The sequence below is a fragment of the Ricinus communis genome, chromosome 1 (assembly GCF_019578655.1).
Source record: "Ricinus communis isolate WT05 ecotype wild-type chromosome 1, ASM1957865v1, whole genome shotgun sequence".
NCBI lineage: Eukaryota > Viridiplantae > Streptophyta > Magnoliopsida > Malpighiales > Euphorbiaceae > Ricinus > Ricinus communis.
This window is the reverse complement of record NC_063256.1, coordinates 10,493,323-10,512,425: the sequence shown is the minus strand read 5'-3', so window position 1 is coordinate 10,512,425 and position 19,103 is coordinate 10,493,323. Positions and strand designations below refer to the sequence as shown.

Here is a 19,103-nt window from a genome sequence, read left to right as displayed (position 1 = left end):
TAAGGTGTGGCTTCTATTTCGTTCTCTCCATAAGGAATGGTTATTTTCCTAAGGGAAGAATGTTCAGACTGGATGGTTTGGTTTTCTCCGACCTTCCACTCTAGAGTCTTGTTCCTTACAGTAACAGGACTAATAAGTTTTTCTTTGAAAGGATAAAGAATACTATTTTCTTTGCAATAAATCTGAAACCAATCAAAAAATTTAATTTGGATCTTGTTTTGTATGCAAAATTGGTAGTATCTTTCTTGGATACTGTCCTTTTCTTGTAAAAAATGTTTAAAAAACTAAAATTTTTTAGAATGGTTTTTCTTTGAATAGAAATCTTCATGTAAAAGCTTTTTATTGATTTGAAAATCTTTTGAAATCATGTTGATTTCTGCTTCTAGATTTTGAGTTATTGCAGATGGTGATGGTGAAGAGGGGGTAGAAACGGTCTCTATATCATTATCTTTCTTTGGTTCATTGTAAACGGGTCTAGGGATATTGCTTTGGTAATCAACATTTTGTAATATGGTGCTTGAGCTTGGTATATCAGATGTTGAAAATCTTGGTTTTATTTGTGATGGGGTTGGTTCTTTGTAAGGGGCATAAATAACAGAAGGTATTTTTGACACCCTTCCAATATCTATGGTCGAGGTTGAAGAGTCATCATTAGAATATCTAGAAGAGGTTGATTTCCTGTTGAATGTAAGCTTTACTTTCCCATCTGGAAACTGGGTTATGTTTCTGAGGTTTGTATTTGGCTCTGTTTGCTTTGGTGATTCAGGTTGAGCTGCACCTTCAAGGATCCATTCTTCTGGAAGAGTGATATCCTTCCATTGAATAGTTTTTGAAATAGTTGCATTGGATTTGGAAAGATCTGTTTAGAGGAATAAGGTTTCTCCTTTTGGTGAGTGGAGCTTGTATTTCGAACCAAAAGCAGAAATTATGGCCTTGTAATGTATTTTGAAAATTAATGCTATCGGAATAGATCCTTCAAGCATTTTGTAATTTTGTGTCTTTATTTGAAGAACAATGCTCTTTAAAACATTTTTATTATTTAAAGATATTGTAATGTTTGGAAAACAATTGAAAGAAATTGATCCTTTATTAAGGCTTGACTCAACAATACCTAATAAAGAATCATAGAAATTTGTAAACCTAGCATCTCTAAGGACTGCTAAGATGGAAGTATCTAAACCTGTTTTGGTAAGGGGCTTTATTCCTACCTGGACAAGGCCTATATGAATGTACTTATAGTCTTTTTCTTTATGCTTCTGGAGGGTCTTTGGATTCAAAAGATAAATTTCTTTAAAAGGCTTTGAAATTTGAATATCTCTTTCTTCAGTTTTGATAGTAAAATCAGTTTTGAAGAGATTTAACTTTGAAAACTCATAGATTTGCTTCTTTTGAACCTTGGGTATTTCCTAATCATCAATATGCTTTGAAAAATCTTCAATAGTGATTTCCTCACTATTTACTAAACCTTTTGATCTTGACGACTCAGAGGTAGAAGAGTTTGAGAAAGAAGAAGATCTACAGAAAAAACGTTCTAAATTCATTTTAAAATAAATCAAGATAACTTTCTAAACAAATATGAACCAAGCCACCAGATTTGCTGCCCTTACCAGATTTGCTGCCCTTACACCAGACGAGACTTACTGTGCATAAATGAATAAGTTTGTTTATCGGTGATATGAAGCAGATTAAAATGATTTTAAAATCTCTTTTATGCAGATGATGTTTCTTCCTGGAACCCTGTTGGCTCTGATACCAAGATATGATTTTAGAGCAAAAGGGTTTGATTACCAAATCTAGATCCCCCTAGTCGTGTGCAGCCTTCTATGTCAACAAAAATAGTGAGATAGAAAGAGGAACACCTAGGTTGGTGATTAACTACAAACCTTTGAATAAAGCCCTAAAGTGGATTAGATACCCCATTCCAAACAAAAAAGATCTTCTTCAAAAGCTTCATTCTACTTTTATTTTTTCAAAATTTGATATGAAGTCAGGATTTTGGCAAATCCATATCCATCCTAAAGATCGGTACAAAACTGCATTTACAGTCCCATTTGACCAGTACGAATGGAATGTAATGCCCTTCGGATTAAAAAATGCTCCTTCTGAATTTCAAAAAATTATGAATGACATTTTTAATCCTTATTTAAAGTTTTGCATTGTCTATATCGATGATGTGTTGATATTTTCAAATTCTCGAGAGCAACATTTCAAACATTTGGAGACATTTTTCTATGTTGTTAAGAAAAATGATCTAGTAGTTTCAAAGTCCAAGATATCTTTATTCCAAACAAAAATTAGATTTCTTGGCCACTACATCTCCCGGTGAACTATCACCCCAATTGAAAGGTCTCTAGCCTTTACTTCAAAATCTCCAAACAAAATTTTGGAAAAAACTCAATTGCAAAGGTTCCTTGGCAGTTTGAATTATGTTATGGATTTTTATCCAAATTTGAACTGTTTAGCAAAGCCCTTCCATGATAGATTAAAGAAAAATCTCCCTGCATGGACTGATGAGCATACAAAGATTGTCCAAAGCATTAAAAAGCAAGTTTCTGAAATTCCATGCTTACACATATCAAATACATTTCTAATATGTTTTAGAAACGAACTGTTTTAAAAAAAAGTGATACAGATACTTTTACTTCTGAGAAATATCAGTGTTTCATAGTAATCTCCCATGTCATATTTATTTAATGATTACTCTTAATATACACCTATTAATGTGCAAGTCAATTGACTGATAAGAATGATAATCTTTTAAAGTTAAACAGTTTATATAATAATAATAATAATAATAATAATAAGTAAACTAATTTTTATGTATTATATAAAAATTATCTATTTTTGAATATTTTTATTTATATATAAAATTTATAAATTATCTATTCTTTTACTTAATATAAAAGCGATAAACATAAATAAAAATTTTAATTGAATATTAATTTGATATTTTTCAAAAAATTGTTTAAAGTTGAGCAGTTGGTCAGTTACATAATAATAATAATAATAATAATAATAACAATAATAATAATAATAATAATAAGTAAACTAATTTTTATATATTATATAAAAAAGTATCTATTTTTGAATATTTTTATTTATATATAAAATTGATAAATTATTTATTTATTTATTATTTAATATAAAAGTGATAAACTCACTTAGATATTTGATTGAATTTTAATTTGATGTTTTTAAAAAAATTATGAATAAATTACCAACTTTTATTCGCGCATGTCCTTTTTTTAGCCAGGCGGTATTGTAGCCAAGTGGTAGCCATGTTGCTAAAAATCAAAATAATAAAAAGATTATGAAATGTATAAACACGTGTCAAGTACATATCTGATATATTTTGAAAACTAACTGTTTTAGAAAAAGTGTCTGATACAGATATTTTGACTTATGAGAAATATCAGTATTTCATAGTAATCTCTTATGTCAAATTTATTTTAATGATTGCTCTTAATATACCCATTAATGTATAAGTCAATTGACTGATCAGAATGACAATCTTTTAAACTAAATTTGGAAGAAATTAAAAATTGAATTAAATAATTTAATTTAATTATTAATTAATAAATTTAAAAATAATAATAATAATAATAAATAAACTAATTTTTATATATTATATAAAAAATTATATATTTTTAAATATTTTTATTTATATATAAAATTAATAAATTATTTATTTTTTATTATTTAATATAAAAGTGATAAGCTCATATAGATATTTTTATTGAATATTAATTTAATATTTTCTAAAAAATTATGAATAAAATACCAATTAAATTCTTCTTGAGAATAATTTAAAACTTGATTTTATTTTTTTAAGAATTGAAATCTTAATATCTTAATATATAAGTATAAATGACATTTTTATTTATAATTGATATATATATTATAATTAATAAAAATGAGATATATATATATATATATATATATATATAAATATTTTAAATTTTAGTATTAAATAATTGATATATATATTATATTATATGAAATTAATAAATATGTATTAAGATATCGATGGGGGGTGACGGATACGGATAAAGACGAATATAGCGGAGGCAAAAACTTCCTTTTAAGTGAAAATGGTGCAGTGTATGTTTATATGGTAGGCGGCAATAGGACAGAGCACTGTGCAATGGATTTTACCAATTAGAAATAAAAAAATTAATTTTAAACAACTTATCTGCCGTGTAATATCCATCAAAAACACCTGTAATTGATGAGTCTGACCAACCCTAGGGCCAAAACCGTCAATAAAAGCAAGCCATTTGAAGGGTCGAAAAACCCACACACTTGCACTAAGCAAACAACAACAGTACTGAATCAACTTATCGAGTTTAACCCCTTCAAAGAAAAAAAAAAAAGAGAGAGAAATCTGCACCAGGAAAAACCAGAGACAGAGCTATGAATGATCAGTGGTTTCACCAATAAAATCAGTGGTTTCAGTCACATATGAGGATTCGCAAGAACAGAAAGTTGTGTCACGGGTTAGGTTTGGGAGTTGATAATGCAGAGCAGCTGCAGCCCCACTTTTGCCAGCTTAATCAGTCACCATGGGATGCGATTCCCTTCACTCAAGAATCTGTTCGTCAGGTAATTTCTCTCTTTTTTTCTTTAATTTAAACAGATCCACCAAAACCCGTTTCGCTTTTATATCCACTTATCCCTCTTCTTGCTTTGTTTTTTTTTTTTTTTTCCGTTTTCTTGATCTCTATCTCTCCGCTTCTAGGGTTTTCCCAATATATGCCACGTTAGGATTCTTGTGAAAACCTAAATTTTGTAAGTTTTAAGGTTTGGTCTCACCTAATACCCAATTAGGTAAATTGGTACTATTTCTCTCTAGTAGTATTTATTATAATATATCTTCTCCTTCTTTGGTTTGATATTTTTATGCTTTGTATATTAGTTCGAGAGACAAAATAGCTTCGATGGAAATGGGACCCTCTATGACTCTGTTCCTGCTGCTGCTGATGATAGGTAATTAATTAAAATCATTCTAGCAATTCCAGCATTATATATATATATATATATATATATATATATATATACATATATTTTGCGTGTTCTTTTATTGAGTATTAGGGTTTTTGTAATAGTTGCCGATCATATAAGATAGCCTATAAAATTTATCAATGGTGGATAACTGGATATGATACAAAATATATACATATATATATATATATATATATATATATATAACATGTGATGGTGGAAAACAGAGAAACGGTCATGGATAATCAAGAAGCGAAACTAGAGAGCGAATTCAAATTAAACAGAAGCGAGAGTAGTGATATCGATGACAAGGACACTTGGCATTGCAAGAACGAGAATGAACCAGCCGACTCCATGTGTGGCCATCATTTTGCCTATGTCAAATCTTGCAGCAGCAGCACTGCTGATTCTCATTGTGATCTTGGCCTTACAGATTCCCCAATCAAGAAAACTGAAAAGGTGAATTGCGGGGCGCGTAGAAGAGTCAGACTAAGGGCAGCCAAACGAACCAGGTCCTTGAATTCAAATTGGCAGGAATTTTACTATTATTCTGGGTTTGGCCCGCTTTGGGGCAAGAAGAAAGATAGAGGAGAAGGGAAAAGTAACAAGGGCAGCATTGATAATGAGAGATTAATTGGTGGCGGTGGTGGTGCTGCTATTAGTGGGAGTGCCAGCACTGGTTAAAATTGGCATCATGCTATCTCCAGCTGACAAACTTAATGAGAAAATTTATGATCTTGATGGAGAAATAGATATGAAGAAGAATGAAAATGACCAAACCTGTATGTGAAACTTGGCAAAACAAAGTCCTTAGACATATATGTAATCTGAGACCGATCGCTGCAAGTGAGGGCCGGGTGGTGATAAATTGTTTCCCCTTCTTTCCGACTTGTGTTGAGTTTGATAATTCTAGGTTACATATGGATTTTACAAATCCATCATTTTAAAATTACAAGTCACATAAAATTTATAAAGTTATTATATTATTGCACCTCATCATTTAATGATAGCTATTAACAAAGTCAATTTTACTCTATATTTTTATAAAGTTATCTTAAAATTTCTCTAAATTAAATGTTAAATCAATGAAATATACACATTGTAGAATGAGATATATTTTTATAAAGTTATCTTAGATAAACTTTTTATATACACATTGTAGCAGCGACTCATCTGTATTGAAAGTGTCGATGAATGATATGGTAGCTGAAGTATACCTAAAAGTTTTATAAATTTAACCAATTTTGTTTTAATGGAAACTGATGAAATGGTTGTGAGAGAAATATCCTGTCTTGTAAAACCAAGTTCCGACAAAGTCCAAACGGGAATCAAAATAATAAGTAGACAAGATATTACTTTTGATATACACATTAACGATTTTGTAGGAACAATAAGAAAAAAATGAAGGAATTAGCTTCGGATTAGTGTGCTTGAACAAATCGAGTTACAATAACAGCTATACTTAGAATGGAAAAAAGAAAAAGAAATAATGAATAATCCTTTTCCTTTTCAGAAAAAAATCTATGAATGAAGTATGCATTTAAATTCACTTAAAAAAGAAATCTAAGAATACAGAATATATGCGTTGTACTAACAACTATGCAAGTAAAATCCATAAATGAAAATTTTGACTATATGGTAATCATGTCTGATTTATCAGTGGGTTTTACATAATTTTTTGGCAAGTACGTATCATTGTCAGAAAAAATGAATTGGCCCTTTTTGACCCTATAAGGTTGTTAGCAATCTTTTTCAGTAACTTATTGCTCAGTAACCAGTGCATTGCTCTTTCTATATATGTATATATATATACATGCACGCAAGATTATTTAATAATAATCATTATTATGGGTGTACCGAGCTGTGAATTTGTACTCTACTCCTAATATTGTAACTGCATGTGATCTAATTTCTTCTTCCACATAACCTCTAAAAGAAAAGGGAGAGAGTTTGTGTGATAAGGCTTTAGGTTGAACTGAAAGTGTGCTTAAATATCAGTTGCACATTCAGCTGTTTTGGGCCAAAAATCCATCCAGGGCCACTTTCTGAATTGTGAATCAGCTGGGAAGGAATTCTCCCTTGGTTTTTACAAAGACGCAAGCAAGCGGTGTTGGTCATAGTTTAGCTAAGGCATCAATTTTCTTGCTAGCCCCTCTTATTGGGTTGTGTCTCCACATTTTTGGGAGGATTTGCGTAATGATGTTTCCACTGATTAACAGAAGTTTCTGTTTTATTCAAAAAGTGAAATAAAAAAGAGAAAATAAAGAAAAAAAATTTAAGATTTTTTTTTTTAAATTTAACGACAAAAAAATGTAACTTTTAAAAAAATTTCAGAAAATGATAGATAAATTAGAAAGTTTAACTCCTAAAACAATTTTAAATTTTTATTTTATTTATTTAAACTAGCATTATGAAATCCATTTTCTTCTCTTTTCTTTTTCTTTTTTCCTCTGCAAATTTACATTTAATTATTTTTGGTTCGCTCAATTTTATTTTTGAAACTCTTGAATTTCCTTTATGGATATGTTGATACTTTTAGCACTTAATAAATTATTTTTTTCTTTTCTCTCGAAAAATTATAGATGCAATACTAATTTTCTTTTGAAATGAAACTAAATTTTATTTAGAATAATAATATAAATAGTTACTAACTTGTATATTTAATTTCATTTTGGTTATAAAGATATTTTTATTTTAATTATTTAATTTTAATTTTAGTTATAATTTAATCAATTTAAAAATAAAATATTATAATATTATATTTCTCTCTTAATATTATTTTTATTATGTGTCAATTTTTACAGTTTATTTAATTGAAATACAATTAAAATTAAATGATTATAATGAAACAAATTAAAATTTTATAATTAAAATAAAACTAAATACAAACCGTATATATTATTATTATTTCTTTTTCTCTTACCTGATTTATCGGCTAGAAAAAGAAAGGCATAAAGCCACACCATCTATAGTTTCACTTAACATTTATGTTCCGTGTCAGCAAATATTACTGCCAATATCCGAACCTCTTAGAAGTTTTATCTTAATCAGTCATAATCATGAAGAATGTACTGAATTACCAATACCAACACTGCTATGACTGAAGAATATATAAGACTGACGCAGCAATCATTTTTACTTTGGCAATTTCTGAGCAGTTCTGCCGCCTTTACTATTAATATTAACAAATTCATCATCCATGAAAATGTACTAGTGTTAACTTAGCAGTGCCGTTTTTACAAGCAATTGCGAAAGATAAAGGATCAGCTGGACGGTTTTAAAAGTCAGAAGAAGATTGCCCACATCAACGGTTACAGATTCTCTCCTCAAGTGCCTGTTCTTAACATTCAGTTCCTATTTTCATATTTATATATACTCAGAATCCTGACATGACCCTTTTATCAAACTAATTAAAGAGCCTGTGTTGCAGACAATGTCACCAGTTTTTTTTTTTTTTTAATCATATCCTTACCTGTATAAATGCTGCAGGTTGTAGGATCCTTTTAAAAGACCAAAATAAAGAATTACTAATACATATTTTAATAATTAACGTTAATTATGAGTTTTTCTTTTTCAGATCTATAATATGATTAGGAGAAAAAATCAAATTAAAAAGTATATGTAAAATAATTACTTGATAATACAATCTGATAAAAAAAAGTTCAAAATTCTAATATATTAATAGATGTGACATTAATATTTATTATCAACTGCTAACTAGAACAAATAATAACAGGACGAAGTTTTAAACTGTTATTTTAGTATATAACAACGATTAACAGATACTGCAAAAGTACATATAGAACCGCCTGAAACTGCATATGAAAATTTACATGCCTGCCAAAAGCCCTGAAATTGCTCCATTCATGCAAACTAGAGACATGCCATGAACTGCAGAGTAGCCTCTCCATCCTGCCACGTGGATTCGCCGGACGTAGCATAAGTCCATACACAAGAGCTACAATTGAACCCGCTATTCATCAATTCTGGCAATTCAATTTCACCCCAGAAGTCATCAGGATCGCCTTCCCCGTCGCCGTCTCCCTCGTCGCTATTTGTTATGTTGCTAGATTTAACAGCAATCATCGAATGCGCTGCCTGTGCTGCTGCTGCTTGAATATCTCTAGCCGTACATGTGGACGGCCGTGGTAAGTCCTCAACTTCGTCAGGAAAATTCAGCTGAGCTTTGCAGCCTTTAAGACAATAGGCGGCGACATCATATGCTTTTGCGGCCATTTCTGGCACGGGGAATGACCCTAGCCAAATTCTTGATTTTTTCCTCGGTTCTCGAATTTCAGACACCCATTTCCCCCACCGCCGCTTCCTAACACCTCGGTAGACCGGATGTCGTGTTCCACCGCCTCGAGTAACATCGGAGTTCTGGTGGATTCCGGCAGTCGTAGTTGTAGTATTTTCAAGCGGAGAGGTAGTAGTGGTCATGTCATCTTCAGTGTATGGTTGTTGCTCCATTTACGTTGGGAGTCTTTTTCTTTTTGGCCTTGTACATAATAAGTCATGACATTTATTTATATTTTTGTCCTCCGGAACTATAGACATAATAACCGTTTATATTTAATTCCTGAAATGCCCCTGTCTAGAATGAGATATATTAAAATAAGCGAGTTTTCATACCAGCATTTATTATGAAGTAAAAATCTAATGTAAAATTAATACGTAGAAAAATATGAAAAAAAAAATATTACTAAAAACTATCCACTAACAAACAGGAAACTGATCTGTTAATTTTTTAATCAAATTGTAATGACTTTTTTCACATATTACTTGTTTCATATTAGATAATAGTATGTAATTTATTTATTAATTATCGTATTAGTATTAGTTGTTTTCAATTATTAATAGTTAATAATAATAAATAAATCAATTACTACAAATACAATATATAATAAAAAATAACATATTATTAATATTTAACTCTGTTTATTTGTATTTAAAAAATCATCCATTTATATATAATTTACATATGTGTTAGTATGGATTATGAGATGCTTTTGGGGCTATTCTGTCTTGGCGTGCTCGAACTATAAGTAGGAAGTAATACTGTTTTGTTTAAGACAAAGTTTAAGAATGGAATCTTGTTTGTCCTCATTAAACTGATAATGATATTTAACACATTCCTCAGCATGTGGAATGCTAGAACAATGGCCCTCTTCAAATCGTGATACACGTATTCGTTCCCGAGCGGTGGAATCGGAACGAATCGGTAAGTAAAATGACTAATCTGCGCTTTCATATGGGACATCAATCATCGTCAAGAGCTGAACAATGGGTGTAGCTTTTGGGGTCCTGGGGTGGGGGGAAGGTTCACATGGTGGGCGGTCGCACGGGCAATTGGTGATCAAACGCTTTTTGCTCGTTTTTTTATGGGCTTTTGGGTGTGATTTTCTGGCATGATATTTGTTATTTGGAGGAGATGTTAACCTTGATTTTGACATCAAACTATCAAATTAATATTAGGGCTACGTTTGTTTAGCCCAATATATATATTATATATATATATATTTATGTCTTTTAGTTTTTAGTGCATCCACAAAGATTCAGTCAATAGAAAAATGAAAAGGAAATAAGCCCTCCCTTTTACTTTTATATATAAAAGAGATAAATTTTTTGGTCAAAATTGAAATACTCAATTAATAATAAAATTACTGTGAAATAATCAGACAGACACGGACTATTATAGACAGTTATTTATAACACGCATCAGTCTAGTGACATAATAAAATATTTTTATTTTTATGTAATTTTTATATTCAAATTACAATAAAGAAAAAACTTCAATATAAATCGTTGAGTAATACATTAAATGTAGTTGAAATACAGAAAATAATCCCCAAGGAGATTATCTTTCAGTATAGAACAGAAAATATATTAATTTTAAAAAGATGTTTCTCATAAGAATATTTTCGGAAAACAGATTATTAAATAAACAAACAAACGGGATATAGGTGTCTGTACTTCGAGGTCATGTGCTTAATAAGGGCCACCAAAATTTCCACTTTTAACCTTCACAATCATAACTTGATTATGTGGATGCCCAATCATTGTTATCGGGAAGCCTTTGTTCCTTAGTTACCAAACTCTTTTTACTGTTTGTAACTTTCCAAAAAGAAGTACACACATTTTGGTTTGCTCCGTCCTTTAAGAAAATGAAATTTCACCAACTGCATACCAAATGTATTTTTTTTTCTATATTTGTATTTAGATATCAATTGATACATATTTTTTAATTTTAAATAATAAAATATATTTAAATTATTTAATATTATAATATAATACACACATAATATATGTTAATTTTTTATTTATTGTAATGCACACCATTAAACTTAAGTAGTAAATTATAATTTTGGATATTGTGACCATTTATCTGTTTAAGTGCAAACGGTAAATTAATCCCATAATTACTGAAATTTTCTCCTAATTCTATTTCTTTATATTAAAAACACATAGTTATCAATTAAATCTCGAATTATCTACTTTTTAACAATTTTATTGAACTGTTTTAAGATTTTAAAATAAATATATATATTTTTAATTTACTTTAAAAAATATTTTTCTATGAAAAATTCTAAAACTTAACTTTAAAAAAGATGATGCGAGAAGTCGATTATGCTAACTAAAAAAGTAATAATTTAAATCCGTAAAAATAGTTTATTCTAAACTTAATAATATAACAATTAAAAGTCTCATATACATATATATTTTTACACATTTATTTTTTTATTGATTCACTAATTTTTATGTTAATAATTAGAATAAACTTGCCATATTATTTTTCTCCTCGTAAAATTTTAAAAAATATAGTCTAAAATTATTTTTAAAAATAAATTGAAAGTATAAGTATTTAATTAAAATTTAAAATAATTAGATAAAATTATTAAAAAGTATAAAGTTCAAAAATTTAGTTAATAATTAGGCATATTAATAATATTTTAAAACAAAGAGTAGAGAAAGAGAAAAGCGATGGATGGATATATAGATGTGAGGATTTGAGTAAGAATTTTTAGAAATAATTTTCTGCATCTTCATCTAATGTGTATATATTACACTCAATTGCTGAATATAGGACATATATTATAATTGCTTTTCATTTAAACAATAAAATAAAATTGAAAGGAATGAAAAGGGAAAATCAAATAAATTTAGAAAACTCAAATTTCCAAAGTATGCTAAAAGAAATAATAATCTCCAATTCTGAAAATAAGAAAATTACAGAATTGCACACTAAATCTATCTAAATTCCAAAGCATAGCATTCATTATCTAGTGTTTAATAGGGAGTAACGCAAATCAATAAAAGTCGCATAGGAAAAAACCTAAGAAGAATCATACCAATTTTTTGGAAATAAATTTTGTGAAACAAACTATGACCTTTGTAAGAAAAGAAGCAAACTATAGGTCTCCTTTTTTTTTTTTTTTCTTTTTCTTTTTTGCTCCGGTTTTACAGCTTTTCTTTGGCGCGGATGGTAGCTATTTTTATTACTTTTTTTTTCTCATAATTTTTTCAGTCGCAATAAAATTAATTAAATTATATTTATATTTTTTATATGAATTGTTCAGAATTTATAAATTTTAATTATAAAATCTCTTGTGTTTTTTTAGCAGTAAACTTAGAGAAACTTATATGGCAAATCAAAGATGTATAGAAGAAGATTTCATAACTCCTAAAGTTTCAATATTCATGAACAGATCAAGACTTTTTAATAATAAAAATAAATTTATTTAGTTGAAAATTTGTTTAAATTTTTTTCTTAGTTGTTTGTTAATTTTTATTAATAAAATAATATGTGTATTTTATTTTATCTTATTTGTCTTATGTCATGGGAGTTAGAATGAGCTTAATTATGATATTCAAGATATCAGACTCATTTAAAGACTCGTCAAATATAACGAAATCGATTTAATGCTCAATATAGCCACCGAGTGGAACATATTTCTTGTCGTTGCAACAATCGCAGGCAAGATATTGTATATTGGTTAGTCAATACGATCAATGAAGTTTAGACAAAAAGCCCAGCTTTATAATAAGATTAGTATGTATTTATTGAATGTAGTCAAGTTTAAACTTATCTATTGTAAGTTGTACTTATTAATTATTTTTTAATAAGTTACGTTCCTAATTAAACACTCATTCTAATTCTAAAAAATAACATGTTAATAATAAATTAATTTTTTGATTAAATAATGACTATTCTAAAAATAACATATTAATTATATTTTAATATTATATTAACTAATAAATTAGTTTTCTAATTAGATAATGATTCTAATTATAATAAAATAATATTTTTAAATATTATATTCAATAATAAATTAATTTTTAATCATATAATAATTTCTAATTTCAAAAGAATAGTAATATCAATTATATTGATAGTATTAATTTATATAATATTAGAATTAATAAATAAATATTCTAAAAATAATTTATATATTATTGCACTATTAAAATTATAGAAAAGACTAAAAATATTTAAAAATAGATAGTTTGCTATTATTTTATAAAATAATATTAAATATTAAATAATTTATTATATTGTATCTATAAATTTTATTTTATAAGCGAAACAATAGTAACACTCATGCAATGCACTAGTAAACAATTAATATGCATTAATTTATAAGACCTCTAATTTTTTTTAATTTGTGTGCTTAATCTTTGACACATAGAATTTTTATTTTGACATGTGTTCTTATTTTGAGAAATGAGATTCAAGCTTATATGTAATTTTGTAATTTTTTTCAATTAATTTATTAATTTTAAGTTACATTCCTAATTAAACATTCATTTAATCCTAAGAAGTAACATATTAAAAATAAATTATGTAATACCCAGAAATTAAAAAAATAAAATAATAAAATAATAATAATAATATATTTTCCTTCCTTATTCTTTCCTCCCTTTCCTTTCTTTTTCCTTCCCTCCCTTTCCTCCCTCTCCCTCCCTTCTTTCCCCGTCGACTGCCACTTCCCCTCCCTGCTTGCACCGAGCTACCGCCGCCGCAGCCGCCAACAACACCTCTCCCCTCTGCAGCAGCGTCACCTAAAGAAAGGGAGCTGTTGTCACTATTTCAGCCTCCTGTCAGTGTTCATTCGGCCATTCGACGCTGAATTTGGGCTCCTTACCTTTGAAAACCCGTAGAACAAGTCTCCCCCGTCGATTTCCTCCACCGGCAGCTTCGGAGGAGCTTCACCGAAGTAGCCCCTTTCTGGTCCCTGATCTGGTGCCTTCCGGCGAGTTTCAGGCCGAAACTCTCGTGTTTTTGGACTCCCCGCAACTTGAGCTTTACATAGGCGCTTTCGGATTCGAATTTCGACACCGTTGGCAGGACTGGCTTCCGGACCCCAGTGTTTTTAGGACGCACGAAATATTGAAATTCTAACTCGGTATAATTTTATTTAGACCCTAAAAATTATGTTGTAATTTTAGAAAAATATTATTGCTATTAAATATCAATTATGGATAATTTAAAATTAATTGGATTTAATTAATTGTAACTGTGGTGTGTTGCGGAATCGGGAGAAATAATGTAGTTTTGGTAGTCCAACTTTCGTTAATTAATAGCAGAATATTTAAAGTGTTTCTAGCAATTTCTGGATCCGTTGTACCGGGGGGGAGATAAATGTCTGCAATTTAGGAAAGGTTCTGCCAAATTTTCGACAGAATTCTCAAGTCTAAAATAATTTTAGGCAGTCTAATCTAAGGGTCTAAGCCTAGAAAAATTTAAGAATGACTATTAACTGAGTGTTGTCGTAAATAGATAATCTGTCCATCCCGCCAGCTCCATCCGAGGCGTAGGAGCGGACTGCGAAGCGCAACAGAACTGTGAGTTACAGTCATATAATTGTTGTACTTTGGCATGTCTAGATTTCATGCAATATTTAATGTTTAATGTTGATGTATGATTATCATTATCATTATTATAAGTAAATTTCATTTAATTGATAATCATCGCGAATAATACTAATATTGTTATTGGTTAATTTATCTCGTTATTTATGATATTTTAAATAATATTATTTAATACTATTACTATTTTACCTACAGATATTTTGCATGTTTGCTTTACCCGATATTACTAAACTTTATTTCTCAGTATGTAATCGAATAAACTATGTTGCCTATAAATAGTCTATTTATAAATTTTTATATATATAATGTTGTGATTGTGACTTTGGGATGAGGTGACAGTAGAACATGCCACCTGATGGGTTGCATCAGGACCGCGTGTATACCGGTAATGGTCAGAGTCAAGTAACAAAGGTTATTTTTGGATTTTGCCCTGGTCGAGTATAACTCTCTAGGCTATGAAAGCTTGACTGGTGGAGAAAGATTCCTAGTCTAGCAATGCTTTCTGGGCACCGGCTTAATTGGGAATCAAGTGTTCAGCCTAGATGTAAAGACCCTGGTTGAGCTTCGCTCTCTCGACGCTAGACCTATTGGAATAAGAGAGCCGAAAGGCTACTAGCATTTTGCGTTAGGATTCTGCTGAGCTACTCATCCCATAAGTCTTTAAATGTATTTTTTATCTAAATTATGGCATATGATATACCGAGTTAATGAATATTATTTTATTGAGGAGACTGCAATAGTTACAGGGTTGTATGATTTTAACTCACTCTCAAGACTGACATTCTCAATTTGAATTTTCAGGTGACGGTTAGTTCTTCGCCGTCTACGTTTTGACAATCTGACTTCTTTCTTCATCGGGCTTATTGTAAATAATCTATACTTTTATATTTTTAGTTATTTTATATTTTTGACCTCCTGCAGTAGTATTTTTTATTTATTATGATTATTCTGATCCATACTGGACGTGAAATATTATCAAGGATCGGTTAGATTTGTGTATGGCATGTCAGACATAATTAATATTATATTTTCACATGTACTTTATTGAATATCGATTAGTAAGGCTTACTACGGGACTTGGTGGTCTTAAGCCTAACCATTCCCTAGTGTCGGTTACGGGCGCGCAGATCGGGTCGTGACAAATTAGTTTTCTAATTAGATAAATGATTATTCTAAAAAATATTATATTAATTATATTTTAATATTATATTAACTAATAAATTAATTTTATAATTAAATAATAATTTTAAATATATAAAATAATATTTTAAAATATTATATTCACTATTAAATTAATATTTAATTATATAATAATTTCTAATTCTAAAAAAATTAATATCAATTATATTGACAATATTAGTTTATATAATATTAGAATTAATAAATAACTATTTAAAAATAATTTTTATATTATTATATTAATAAAATTTTAAAAAGAATTAAAGACATGTAAAAATAATTAGTTTGTTATTATCTTTTCAAATATTAGAAATTAATATTAAATATTAAAAAATTTATTAAAATATACCTAAAAATTAATTTTATGATAATAATAATCGTGTAGCGCATGTGTAAGCAACTAGTATATTTAAATTTTAAATTTTATCAATTATCTATTAGTTGACAGAGAATACTACTTATCAACAAAAGCCACGTACAAATAAATATCATTTGTAGTCCATTGTTCCCAATTAATTACAGATTTTTATTAAAACAGTTAAATGAACTAATTGTAAAAAGAGTGTTAAAAGAGAATAATGCTAGCATTTTCTATTTTTATATATTAAAAAATAAAAATGTTAATAATATTTTTTTTTTGGATACTCGCTTTAAATATTTGTTTTGCAATCGGTCTATCTCACTTATTATTTTTTATAAAAATATATAAATGGTATAAGCACTCATGGAAGAAAACCAAAATTTAAATATAATAATAATAATTATTATTATTTATATAATAAATTTATAGAAATGATAAGTTAGATAAAAGAGAAAAGTAGAGACTTTTTTAGCATTTAATATTTAATAAATTAATATAATTAATAAAATTTTAGAAAATACTTTTATTTAATTAATATAATTGAACTTAATAAATTAATAATTTTAATATTTAATAATTTCTTAATCCATAAATATATTAGTTATAATAATTGTTTTTTCAATTTTATTATGTATATGTATTAAAGAAAAAAATAGATTATTTAAGGTTGTTTTTGTGAAGGTATATATATTGAAGATGTTGGGTTCTTGTTGTTTATTGTAATAATATGAGTTTTTATTTTATATAATTTTTATAGTGGTATTTTATTAATTTAATATTTTCAAAATATTAAATATTTCGAGGTATATGTAGACATGCGAACTTATTTTTTATTAATTATATTCAAGTTATTATATTTTTCTTAAATTATTTTTATTTTAATATTATATATTATTATTATTTCTACTTTAATTTATGCAACTATCATATTACAAAAGGAAGCCGCAATACTTACACAAATATAAAAAATTTTACCAGTCTCAACATATTAAAACAATTAATAAAATTTTTCTACCAGTCTAGAAGTAACCATGTAATATCTATAGAATTTAATATCAACCAAACTTAATACATTTATAGGATTTAATTTTTAAAATAAGTAAATAATAATTCAATATCAGACTATGCGGAGGGAAGCATATAAAGTAATTCATGTGTAATAAAATTATATTAATAGAGTTAGTTATTAATAATAATAATAAAATTATTATAATAATAAACATATAAAATTAATTGTTAACTAATTCTACTAAAACTAAGAAAAATTTAATTAATTAATTATACATAGAATTATAATAAATTTAGTAATTATTAATTAATTTTAAATACATTTTAGTCGTTTTAAAAACTTTTCCATTCATGTTTTTATATAGATTATAGAAATATATGAGTAATCTGTATGTTATTTTATCCTTTGTTTCTCTATTATTTTTTTAATGTCAATTTACATTATTTCTCAAGTATTTTTTCTCCTCGAAAATTTATTACTGTCCAAAAAAACCCACATGGTTGTTAATTTGGGGTTGATTTTGTTTTGCAGCAAAAGTTCATATCAAGACACTGCAATTTTGTTCCCAAAAAGCTATCGGGTCTGAACGACATAACTATTCTCAGTTTTCCATCATTTGATGTGACTTGTGGGGATCAAATAAATACAAAAGTGCAGCGAGACTTTAATATTAACTGTTATGATTTTGTAAGATTCATTAGCTTTTGGAGCTCTAAACTTGATGAGTGATTTACGTCTTATGTTCCTCTCCAATTTTAATGTTAATTACTCTTTCATATTCTTTTCTTTCTGAAAATTAATTATAACATATAACGTTTAGCATTACACTGTGACGTTAAGGACAAGAAGTTTCTGAAAAATGAGAGTTAAATGGGAAGTCTCAACAACGAAAAGTAATCTGTTACCCATGAACATTTCTCATGATCAAAAGTTCAGCAATAAATAGATAACAAGAGTAGAATCATGAAGATGGGTCAGTAATCCTCTCAAAATGATATTTTTCTTCTTATTAATATGTGATGGTGTTTGATAGAAGCAAAGATAACTTGCAATGCTTTCCTGATATGTTACCCAGGATGCGATTGTTAAAACCACCCTGTCTGTTATCATAATTTATAGCTACCAAATAAATGGACCTCATCTGAAGCAGCTCATTAATTAATTTTAATTAATTAATTAAGACGACGACGTACCTTGCCTGCCAGGTCTACATCCAACGCCATCCCTACCAGGAGAAACAAAAAATGAAAAGTTGCTCAGAAATGGTAGTGAAGCCAAGCAGATGCAGCTTTTCTTCTTTCAAAACCAAAAAAATTTGCATTCCTTCATAGAAAAGAATTTGACTGCCTCCCTTTAACTAAATTGTTTTTATCCAAAATTATTCCGTTACTTTTGAAAATCAAAATCCAACTAATAATTGAGGATGATATCACAGAAAATTGATTATAAAGATTTTAAAATGAAATTTAAAGTTTACAATAAATAAGACTATTTATTTTCACTAAACATTATTTCATAAATAATTCTGGATATAAATTTTAGTAATAATATAAAATAATTAAAATGCTTATTTTAAGCTATGTAAATTTTGGCTAGTCCAACAATCCATGTGTCTTAATTTTGAAATTTTTGATAACAACAGTTATATTTAAACTTATTTTTTTAATATTTTTTAATATTTTT

At 28.0% G+C, this 19,103-nt stretch overlaps 2 protein-coding genes across 2 annotated transcripts; one reads left to right on the top strand and one right to left on the bottom strand.

Annotated features, from left to right (window-relative positions):
- Positions 1–4,123: 4,123 nt before the first annotated feature.
- LOC8263505 lies at positions 4,124–6,037 on the top strand. The gene is made up of 3 exons (XM_002523283.4): positions 4,124–4,602; positions 4,916–4,986; positions 5,229–6,037. Exons 1-3 carry the CDS (start codon positions 4,462–4,464, stop codon positions 5,683–5,685), a joined length of 669 nt encoding a protein of 222 aa, XP_002523329.2. The 5' UTR covers positions 4,124–4,461; the 3' UTR covers positions 5,686–6,037.
- Positions 6,038–8,728: 2,691 nt separating this feature from the next.
- Positions 8,729–9,521, bottom strand: LOC8263504 (ethylene-responsive transcription factor ERF023). The gene has a single exon (XM_002523282.4). The coding sequence runs from the start codon at positions 9,469–9,471 to the stop codon at positions 8,875–8,877; it is 597 nt and encodes a 198-aa protein (XP_002523328.1). The 5' UTR covers positions 9,472–9,521; the 3' UTR covers positions 8,729–8,874.
- Positions 9,522–19,103: the final 9,582 nt, after the last annotated feature.

Bases quoted from the DNA above. Each gene is read 5' to 3' on its own strand.
- LOC8263505 (XM_002523283.4), top strand. From the start codon at position 4,462: ATGAGGATTCGCAAGAACAGAAAGTTGTGTCACGGGTTAGGTTTGGGA. The intron at 4,603-4,915 runs GTAATTTCTCTC...TTTGTATATTAG, and splicing joins CTCAAGAATCTGTTCGTCAG to TTCGAGAGACAAAATAGCTT. The intron at 4,987-5,228 runs GTAATTAATTAA...GGTGGAAAACAG, and splicing joins CCTGCTGCTGCTGATGATAG to AGAAACGGTCATGGATAATC.
- LOC8263504 (XM_002523282.4), bottom strand. From the start codon at position 9,471: ATGGAGCAACAACCATACACTGAAGATGACATGACCACTACTACCTCT.